This window comes from Lytechinus pictus, chromosome 12 (genome assembly GCF_037042905.1).
Source record: "Lytechinus pictus isolate F3 Inbred chromosome 12, Lp3.0, whole genome shotgun sequence".
Classification (NCBI taxonomy): Eukaryota; Metazoa; Echinodermata; class Echinoidea; order Temnopleuroida; family Toxopneustidae; genus Lytechinus; species Lytechinus pictus.
The window spans coordinates 24,916,612-24,927,859 of NC_087256.1; the positions used below are offsets into that span (position 1 = coordinate 24,916,612).

General features: G+C 38.3%; 1 protein-coding gene across 1 annotated transcript; it reads left to right on the forward strand.

The window, feature by feature from the left end:
* Positions 1 to 1,284: 1,284 nt before the first annotated feature.
* Positions 1,285 to 10,364, forward strand: LOC129272309 (cytotoxic granule associated RNA binding protein TIA1-like). The gene is made up of 6 exons (XM_054909458.2): positions 1,285 to 1,405; positions 2,170 to 2,253; positions 2,830 to 2,914; positions 5,385 to 5,517; positions 6,258 to 6,433; positions 7,484 to 10,364. Exons 1-6 carry the CDS (start codon positions 1,306 to 1,308, stop codon positions 7,665 to 7,667), a joined length of 762 nt encoding a protein of 253 aa, XP_054765433.2. The 5' UTR covers positions 1,285 to 1,305; the 3' UTR covers positions 7,668 to 10,364.
* The last annotated feature ends 884 nt before the right edge of the window (positions 10,365 to 11,248 follow it).

Below are 11,248 nucleotides of genomic sequence, written 5' to 3' on the forward strand. Positions count from 1 at the left end.
TCAATTTTTCTCATGATCTTCCATTTGTAATTTAAAAAACAACCTATGATTTGTCGTTTGGCTCTCAATTATTCCAACACATTTTGATGCAGATTTATCTTTCGTTGTTTGTATTAATGACATCGTATTTCAGTTTCAGTGTTGGCGTTGGTGTTGGGTGTGAACGAGGTTGCCTGACCTGGTACCAACTCTGAATCTGGGTTTTAGAAATGAACCAAAGACATTTATTGAAAGCTCATTACCAAGTGATGCCAGTCCCAGCAAAAGCTTCTTTCAAAGTTTTGTGCTGTTGCTGGCATCAAATCAGATTAGTTCGACACTGACAACAGCTATCAACACCAAACTTGAAAACACTCAGTGCTCATGTTACCCCCAATGATACCAGTCCTAGCAAGTGTTTTTTTTTTCCAAGTTCAATGCTGTGGCGGGTGTAACAATCAGCCCTACACCGACACCCTTCAACACCAAACTTGAAAGAACTCAATCCCATATTAACACCAAGTGATGTCAGTTCCATAGCTTTTTTTTAGGTTCTGTGCTGCATGGCAAGTGTAAATATCAGCCCTAACTCCGACACCAGCTGTCAACACCAAACTTGACAGCACTCAATTATCATTTTAACACCAAATGATGCCAGTACCAGCAGTAGCTTCCTTTCAAGTTCTTTCTCTGGCTGGTGTAATAATATCCCTTCGCTGACACCGGCTGTCAACAGCAAACTTAAAAGCACTTAATTCTTGTGGTAACACCAAGGGATGCCAGACTAGCAGTAGCTTCTTTTCAAGTTCAGTGATGTGGCTGGTGTTACACTAGGTTCTAAACCAGTGCCAGCTGTCAACACCACACTAAAAAACACTCAATTTTCATGTTAACACCAAGTCATGCAAGTCCCAGCAATAGCTTCTCTGAAAAGTTTTATGCTGTACCTGGCTTTAAAATCATTTTAACACCACCAACAGCTATCAACACCAAACTTGAAAGTACTCGATTCTAGGCCTACTCGATTCCCATATCAACACCAAGTGATGCAAGTCGTAGCAAGAGCTTCTTTTCAAGTTTGGTGCTGTGGCTGGTGTAACGATCAGCCCCACACCATTACCAACTTTCAACACTGAACTTGAAAGGACCAAGTAAAGAATCGTAACAATAGCTCCTTTTCAAGTTCAGTGCTGTGGCTTGCATAATTTCATCTTTCAAAACCAAACTTGAAAGCACTTAACTCTCATGTTTAGGTTACATAATATACTTGTCTGATTCCTTTTATATTTGATTTGATTCTAGGATGCACAAAGAGCTATCAAAGAAATGAATGGTGCCATATTACCGCAGTATCCAGGGATGAAGGCGATCCGTACGGGCTGGGCCACAAGGAAACCGACATCTCATAAAGCACCTTCAGTTGAAGGTAAGCCAAGTTCTCATACATTAAAGTAATGTGTTGTATCCATGCTGTACATGGAAATGGGTATAAGGGACTACATGCATAACACAATATCACAGTATCCCAGAATGAAAGCGATCTAGACAGGCTGGGCCACAAGGAAACCCAATACCTTGTAAAAGGCCTTCAGTTGACGGTAAGCCAAGTACTCGTGCATGGTAATAATTTTGTATCTATACTATACATGGAAATTGATATATGGGACTACATGCATAACATAATATCACAGTATCCCAGAATGAAAGCGATCCAGGCAGGCTTGGCTACAAGGAAACCAACGTCTGGTAAAACACGAATGATAATGTTGTATTTATACTCTACATTGAAATGGGTGTTTGGGACTACACACACACATTAATAGCATAATTTTCATAGTATCCTTGAATGAAATTGATCTGTACAGAATGGCTACAGGGAAATCAACATATCATAAAGCCCCCTTAGTTGAAGGTAAGCTGAGATCTCGTAAAAGATTGTAACATGTTGTGTAGATCTGTACTATACAAAAGTATCCTGGAATGACATTGATCTGTACAGACTGGGCTACCAGGAAACAGCATTTCATAAAACAAGCCAAGTTCTCATAAATACCCACTACTCAAAGAATTATTGACCTGGGTTTGCAAGGAGATACTCTACATGAAAATGGATATATGGACCATATACGAGGGCATAATAGTATCCTATAAGGATTTGCTCATCTCATTTTCAATGTGTTTTCATTACAGCCAAGGACTATGATAAAGTATTGAATGAGACGAGTCCCAACAACTGCACAGTCTACGTAGGGGGTCTCCAATTCAAATTCTCAGGTAAAGAGATGATGATGATGTTGGCGACGATGTTGGTGATGATGATGATGATGATGATGATGGTGATGGTGATGATGATGATGGTGATAATGATGATGATGATGATGGTGATGGTGATGGCGGTGATGGTGATGGTGATGATGGTGATGATGGTGACGATGATGGTGATGGTGATGATGGTGATGATGAGAGATGGTGATGATGATGATGATGGTGATGATGATGATGATGATGGGAGATGGTGATGGTGATGATGATGGTGATAGTGATGGTGATGGCGGTGATGGCGATGATGGCGATGACGGTGATGATGGTGATGATGGTGATGATGATGATGGTGTTGATGGTGATGGTGATGGTGATGGTGATGATGTGGATGATGATGATGATGATGAAGATGGTGATGATGATGTGGATGGTGATGATGATTTGGAGGAAGAGGAGGATGAATAAGATAATGGTTTTCTTTATCAGCATTTGCATAATGTAATATATAAAACAACAAACATTTTGTACATGATATGAAAATTAAGTTATAAGTGCAAGAATAATCAAAACTTTTATTTTGTTTAACAGAGAATGTTCTACGGAAGGTATTTGGACCGTTTGGTGAGATTCAGGAAGTAAGAACATTTCCCGAGAAGGCCTTTGCCTTTGTCAGGTAAGATTCTGTTGTACTCTGGTAATGGGGGGGGGGGTAGTCTACAGGCACAGACCCTCGATTTTTACATTGTCAGGGTTCCCAGCCCATCAGGGAAATCAGGGAAAATTATTTTACCTTTTTTCCAGTCAGGGAAAAATCAGGGAATTTTATTAAAAATACCTCAAATCAGGGGAAAATGCCTCAAATGAAAAATCAGGGAATTTTGATCAGCCCAAAAGTCAAAAGCACGGTAGTCGGTCAGACTCTGTTATATTTTGCATATCAAAACAACATCCATTGAATGACTGGTTATGATGGTACTAGTTAGTTTTAAATTCTTATTTTTATACTGAAAATTCATGTAAATCACTGCAACGACTTAGAAAACATGCGAAACTGGCAATGGGTTTAAATAATAAGCCTGTTCACAGTTGTAAACTGCGCACGAGCAGAAAAAGGTCATTTGAGATAAACCATGAAGGTGGCTTTCAAATTCACTGACATAGGCATTTGTGATTTGATGATTATTCATGTATTCCTTTCAAAATATTCATTTTATCACATCCAAGCTGAAGAGTAATAAATAGAGCCTTCATAATCACTGGTATTTGACAGTAGCCTAAACAATAGTCAAATGTGCCAAAGGCAGACAATAAAACAGATTTCCAAACTTCATCCCTGATGTACTATTCTAGTCACCTGGTCTATACAATGCCTTTTGTTCTTAGAATTTGAATACTCTACCGGTGATACCTTGGTCACATTTGTTCTATGGCGGCCGTACGGCGAGCCGAAAACAGCCGTTTTAACATTTTTTTGTACCAGCTACATATCGGTGGTTTGAATAAAAATGAATAAAACGACTGTTTTCAACTCGCCGTATGGCCGCCGTAGAGCAAATGTGACCAAGGTATTAAGCTTACGCAACATCTACATTTGAAAATGATAGTGCTTATCCTAATGAAAAATCACAAAGGTCGTTTGAGAAAAGTTGATCATGAGCTAACCGTGAACTGGCTTTTTATCAGGGAATTTTGAAACTTCATCAAAGAAAAATCAGGGAATTTTGTTTTCTTGAAAAGCTGGGAACCCTGATAGTACACAATACATTATGCAGAGTCTGAAGTAGTGAGACAATATTGATTCACATACTGTGTCTCTGGTTTTACTCAGAGTTTGGAGTATAGTCTTCACTCCAGACATGGTGCAATTTATTAAACTGTCAAATATGAGTCTATTTTAATGTGCTTTTTACATTGGATTTTTTTAGCCCCGCACTAATTTTTCCTTTTCAGACGAACGCCAAATTTTCTGCCTAACCTCGGTTAAGGAAATGCTTGCTTCTCTCAAACAAAATTGAGTATTCCCGACTAGGTGTAGCCATTCATGAGTCCTTTTCTCTGATTTTGCAATAGTGCTTGCTCCGTTGCCTCTTGGGCATACATTGAGCTCCTTGACTTAGCTAGGTTTCTTTTTACACTAGCGATATTAACCCCAGACTCTTAGCACCACAATTGCTCGGCTAACCCTGCTTTTTGCAGGGCAAAATAGTCCTGTACTATAGGTGGGGTTAGCCCACTTCGCAAAAACGCTGTGTTAAAAGGGAAAAGGAAAATTTGCTAAGCTGGACGCCGTACTATAGGTGGGGCTAAATGGCAAATTAGCCCCACCTATAGTATGGGGTTACATAAATTTTTGCTAGTGTAAAAGCATATATAGGGGGATGGCAGGAAAGCAATATATGTGTTTATATGTGTTTGGGACTATTATTGGACTAAGGGACATTCCAAATTATCAAACTCAAATAACAATTGTTAGGCTCGCTTTGCAGCTTCACACTTTCTTCAATTAATTCAAAATAGGCCAAATTGCACTTAACCAACATCTAATTTTCCTCCAAGGGGGTGGGATGTCAATTAATTTGCTCTCTATCAGCTCAACTCCTTTTATGATACCAGTTTAAATCACTCAATTGTACCTGAATTATTTTAATGATTAATTTCTCTTGGGTATGCACGTTTCAACATGGCTTTATGGCTTTTTAGTACATGCCCCATTTCCATTCATTTGTTTCAACTATATTGTCATAATTATGTGCCAACTATTATTTCACTTTTACCACTGTTCAACCTATGTTTTTTTGATACCTTTGTTTTTGTAATTTATATTATATTGTCTTCACATTGTGTTCTTTTTAATGAATTTGGAAATAAATACTTGAATTGATTTGAATATTCTTTTGATCTTATGTCATAAGGCGTAAATTGGAAATCTATTTTATTTCAGTCATTTTTTGTGGGGGGATCAATTAGCTCTGTAACCAATTTGATTCCTTTTTACTCTAAATCAGTCCGTTGGACATCTACTTGTAAAAAGGAGTAAAAATAGGAAATGTGTTATTTCACTATATTTTTTTTTTTGGGGGGGGGGGGAGGAGTGGTAATAATTAGTTTTAGCAGCATAATTGCATCTTCTCCCTTCTTTTCAGATTTGGAAGTCATGAGAGTGCAACAAATGCTATAGTATCTGTCCACGGATCTACGATAGAGGGCCACATCGTGAAGTGTTCATGGGGAAAAGAGAGCAGCGATTCTTCTGGCTTTCAGCAGTCACATACCCAGGTGAGACACACACATATATATATATATATATATAAATATATGACACATATTAAGACCATGTGACACCAACATTAGCAATCGTTCTTAGTGACCGTCTTTATGATTGATTACATTGATCATTGTGCGAAAATAATCATGAAATCAGTCATTGTATTATCAGTTGTTAGACTTTGTGTTATGGTCCCAGAGTTCAGTGAACTACTTATTAAAGCACATGGGCATACAGTTGTGCTCGAAAGTTAGTGGAAACCCACCATAAAATGCACTCCTTCACGCTGAGTGTTGAACAAAGACAACAGCACTACAATGCTCGGCCAGCCCAGAGAAATAAACTTTATTGAATGTAATATTCCATCACCTAATTTCACAATTAAATATCCAAAACATGGCAGAACTTTAAATATGTTCATGTTTCTGGTGGGGTTCACTAAATGTTTAGCACCACTGTAGAATGCACAAGATCATAATCACATTTTATAAGAAAAATGTGATTCCAATCCATCTTGGCTATGGAAAGCCGGCAGTTCCATGGGTTTGATATCGAGAATGCATATGTGAGGGCAGTATACTGTAGAGAGATGAAAGATAAAAGGACAGTATGCACTCTCCGTGACATATTTGTATTTGCTGGCTCCCATGTTTGATCATTGAATAGCAACTCGGCTTGCCGCATTTCACTTGTTTATAAAGTGATTCCTACTTTTACGAACAGCTCTGTGATTGTATGTTTTGTGCGCTAGTCTCAACAGATGCAGGTACAACAAGGTGTAGGTCAATTCTACGGGCAACAGCAGCAGCAACAACAAGGGGGTTTCAACCAGTTTAGTCAGTACGGCTATCAACAGTACCCGGCAGGAGGGGGCCAGCAGTATGTCATGCAAGGTGTACCTCAGAACCAACAGTATGGTTACTACCAGTAAGTATTTATAATCAATTCTGATTAAAAAACACTTATGAGAGGATTGACCTTGGCTGCTGTGCAAACCCTTCACTCGAATTAAGTGGTCTGAATACACACCCTACAATGACTTGTATGCCTGAAGGCCATTTCTATATGTGCTAGTCTTGTGTGTGTAGAGCCACTTGTTGATCCAAGTTTCAATCAGGGTCTGTGCCTGCAGACTAGGATTGGCCTACCATTCAATCTTAATAACGTCATTATGAAATTAACTATGTGGTCTAATTGCCACACAAAGCCTGTTCATTGTTTCATCTTGTGAGATATTCCATAAAATAATGGACCTTGTTGTATGACCAACCCACCCATCCCCCGCTCTCCATTCTTACTTCACCAGATGAACTGTGCAAAGCATGACGATTTAAAAGTGCAACCCTTATAATGAATTGTTATACAAAGATAAATCATTTCAGGTTGCTCCCCAAAATAAGGGACTGACATATAGTAGACTCTGCAGAAGTTGTTCTTCCATAAGTCAAAACGTCTTACTCATAGTATTATTTCACACAGGGATGTGCAAAAAATATGTTAATAACATCATTTTAGTTGAAGTTGAACAGATTTGAAGAGGAACAGTTGAACAGGACTCACCATGTGGTCAGTCCTAGAAGGACTAAGAAAGTGGATAGAGGTAGAAGTGAAATGACGAGGCGAGAAAGTGGTAGATTGAAAAGTAGAGTATTCCTATATGAAATGTACGATTGTGATTGTAGTCTTTAAAAGGACTGTAAACCAGAAGAGGTGAGAGACTTGTGTGGTTGGCGAGATGAAAGAAGGCTGGCTTGAGTCGGCAAGTGGAGTTGCAGAGAGAAGACTTGACGTTTGGGGCAGCTTCACTGCCTGTCTTCAGGAGTCTTCTACCTCTGTCCACTTTTATAAGTCCTTCTAGGACTTTCAAGTTCCCACACCGTGGACTGACGACCTCTTCTGCGATTAAACAAATGTATATATTCCCGCAAGATTTTACTCTGGCAAAGTTAACTGTATTTGATGTTTTTGTTTCTGCAGGAATCCCGGCGGTATGGTGATGCAAGGTGGATTCTTGGGAGGATACAATGGAGGCGGCGGCGGAGGAGGTGGCGGCGGCGGACAAGGGTCACAAGGCTACATGATGCAGCAGCAACAAGGAGCGTCTGCGGCGCTCTATCCAAACTCTACCCAATCAGGATACATGCAACCCGGTTATCAATGAAAAAATAGATAAATATATATCAAACAAATGTAATATATGACCGATCTCATGCATCGATAGAATGCGTGGTGCGAGATAAGGACAAGGATTTTCTTAAAAGTTGTACCGTTGCGTGGTGCAGGTAGAATATCTGTGCTGTGTACAGGTGAGAGCATACTGGAGTGTTGGGGGAAAAAAGTGAGCGGAAAGTCTGCGGCAGATGGGTATTTTTGAAGTTAGTGTAAATACAATGCATAAGGAACAAGTAACAGATAGATTATATGGTTATATTAACAAATTATTTGAGAAGAACTGAATTTAGTGACTTCTTGAAAGAGAAATATTTGCAATATATACCTCAATATATGATTGGAATTGTGTAGAGGTATAAGGCATTCTGTAGAGATAAATTACGATGACCCCCCTAAGAAGGAAAGCAATATGATATCATACTAATATGTGTTGATGTTCCTGATTGGTCAGTCTGGTGACGACATCGCTCCATTGCCCAATCATAATCAAGATAGGTTTGCTGCATCATTAAGTGTGAACTGAAATGTCTTAGGTTTTGTATATCGTTAGGAACACCATCATTGACCCAGGCATCTCTGCTAAAAGTGGACGGGTGAATTCATTTCCAAAATACAAGAGAAATATGAATAATTTTGCATTATCCATTGTATTTCAACTGTTATTTTCAATTGATACTGTTTTGGGGGTTTTAAGATTGTTGCTTTTGGTAAAGAAATGTACATGTACACCTTTTTAGGAGAGACAAAAGATTGCGTGAACCAGAGACGCAGCCTTTACACACAAGACTGTTTTTTTTTTCACTGGTACGTGCATTTTTTGTGCATGATCCTGAAAAGAATAGATAAAAATAAAAAATTATCTATGAAGAGACTGAAAGAAACTTTGCTGGTTCTCTTGAAGAAAAAAATGATGATCTGTTATGTGAAGTATGGATTAATGATTAGTGGTGAGCTATTGAAAAAGGTTGTCTAAAACAAACATTGATTTTCATTTGTAGTAGTGATCTTGTTAATCAATTTTCTATAACATTATGTATTTTCCATTTGACTTTTTACATTGCATACCCGGCTCCAATGAGCGACGCGTTGGACAGCATTTGGTGATGAAATCAATCAATCGGTTACAGATGTATCGATGAATAGGAGAATTCCTAGAGTAGTAGACCTTTTCAAGAGATTGTCTGACGTTGGTGACGTGTGAAGCCAATCTGTTGATTTGTCAGTGTAAATCTAAATCTGCATGCGAAGTAATGCCTCGAGACTTCAACCCCTGTATTAGTATCGCTTGGTATGCCGCATGCTATGTTGTCATGCAAACTTTTCCCAGTATTCTGCTTCAAAGTAAGCCATTACTTTGATTATTTGCAGCCAAATCGAATCAAAGATCTAACATTCTCTAGAGCAGTACTCGTCCATGTCCTTAGAAGGCTCTGAGCAGTATTTCCAGGAAATCACGCCATGTTTCTCTCTGTATATTTAGAAGTTGTTTTCCTCGTGAGCTATGTACCATTGCAGACGCCGCAGGCCACCTCGACTCTGTGTACGTTTCACGAGGCATTGCTTTTACAAATCCGCTCCAGACGTGATCCGTGTAACTATGCCCAGAATATTAATAATCGTCTCAGGATTTCTCCTTGTGTGCCTTGCTCTAATTCACTCCCAGATTCAATGAGTTAAACGAGTCACGATTCGTTAGGTTTAGGTCGCAAATGCGGACATTGTAGTCACTTGCGCAGACGTATCTTGCATGCATGTATGATGTAGATTCTGATGAAATCAGCTCGCTAGGTGTGTTCTATACGAATCGCATGTAGAATGTAGGTCGGGTTGTATCATGTTTTCGGCGGGATTGTCATGTTTACTTTAGGTCAGTATGTCACCTTCTAACCATGGGCATGAATTTGTTTGGAAGATGGAGAAATCGATTTGTACAGATTAAAAAGAGATATATCGTCGCTGCTCGTGGATAATCAGTGTCTATCAAAGCAATGGTTGTGAGTAAGTTTCTGCCCGTTTTATGATGTAAATTGAAAGCAAACTATCAAGTGTTCTTATTAAGGTGCACCACTGTATGCGTGTCATGTCGTTTTAATTGAAGTATTTAATATTATGTGTGTGTGAGACACAAAAAATTTGATTCCTGTGATAATTGAGATGTCGTTTATTATCACGTTTGTTTGTAAATTGATTCGAGAATCGACGTTGAAGGAGAATTCACAAGGACAGATGTTGAGCGACTATGTTTTGAAATTTGTTATCGTCGATTGTGAAGAAGTAAGAAAAAAAATTGAACAAAGGATGTAAATATCATGCACTTACAGGTGACTAGAAATGCTTAATAGAAATTTAGAAGCTTTTTTTTTACATCTTTTTTATTTTTATTTTTTTTTCAGAGTAGATTTTAGTTGACACCCTGTAAAAATAAACATATACATGTAAGAGAAAATGCATGTTGTGTGTATAATGATTGGAACTGAGTGACCATGTTCAAGTTTACATGTTACTCAACATATTGTAAATGCCAAAATCAAGCACAGTGTTTAATGTATAGATGTTGTAGTATTTTGTGGTTGTATGTTTATGAACTAGGATTGTGAATTCAAAAATGCACTGTACGGTTAAATATGTGGGAATTTTGTAAAGAATGTTAGTGGGAAGATAATTAAAATTGATTTGTAAAAATGTACTCTTTGTCTATGGTATTTCTCTTAGTTTTTGAAATGAGAGAGAAGAGTGTTCTGATAGACCTTGATGGGTGTTTCATAAAGCTGTTCGTAAGTTAAGAGTGACTTTAAGAACGACTGATGAACCTTTCTTACGCCCTAGATAATCACTGATGAACATTTAATGGTGAATATCATTTACCACAAGAAACGATCACCAGTCGTTCTTAAAGTCATTGTTAACTTATGAACAGCTTTATGAAACGGATCCCAGTTGATAGACCAGTATGGGCCACATAGAAACATTGTTAGCACTAACAATGCACTATAAACAGAGGCCTTTTCACATCCGGTGATGTCGCAACGATGCCTAATATTGTAAATTTTAATATATTCTTGAAGCCAATAGGCAGCTGCAAGAAGATAAAAACGTTGGTGATGATGAGGATATTGCTTAATGGAGAGGATGGAGATGATGAGGAGGAGGATAATAATGAAGAGGGTGGTGATGATGAGGATGATAATGAAGACGGTGATGAGGACGTGGAGGAGCACAAACATTAAAACCCATTCTTGATATTGATTTAAAACCTATTTATAAAAAATGACTTCAGATGATCTTTGTAGGTTTGCATGGTGGAGGTCATAACGCGGAGAATGTTTACGGTTCACCATGTGTAATATGAAGAAGGGAAGGAAATACAGACAGAAAGATTGAAATCGACGAGATAGGATGAAGAGAAAATTAGAAGTATTCTTTCTAGAAAGTGAGTGAAGTCCTGAAAAGGACTGTAAACCAGATGAGATGAGCTTAATATGGCTCATATTACACATGGTGAACCGTAAACCTTCTCCACATCAAAAAATTACTTGTTTAACTATTCTGTCTACTGATCCTTCAGTTATC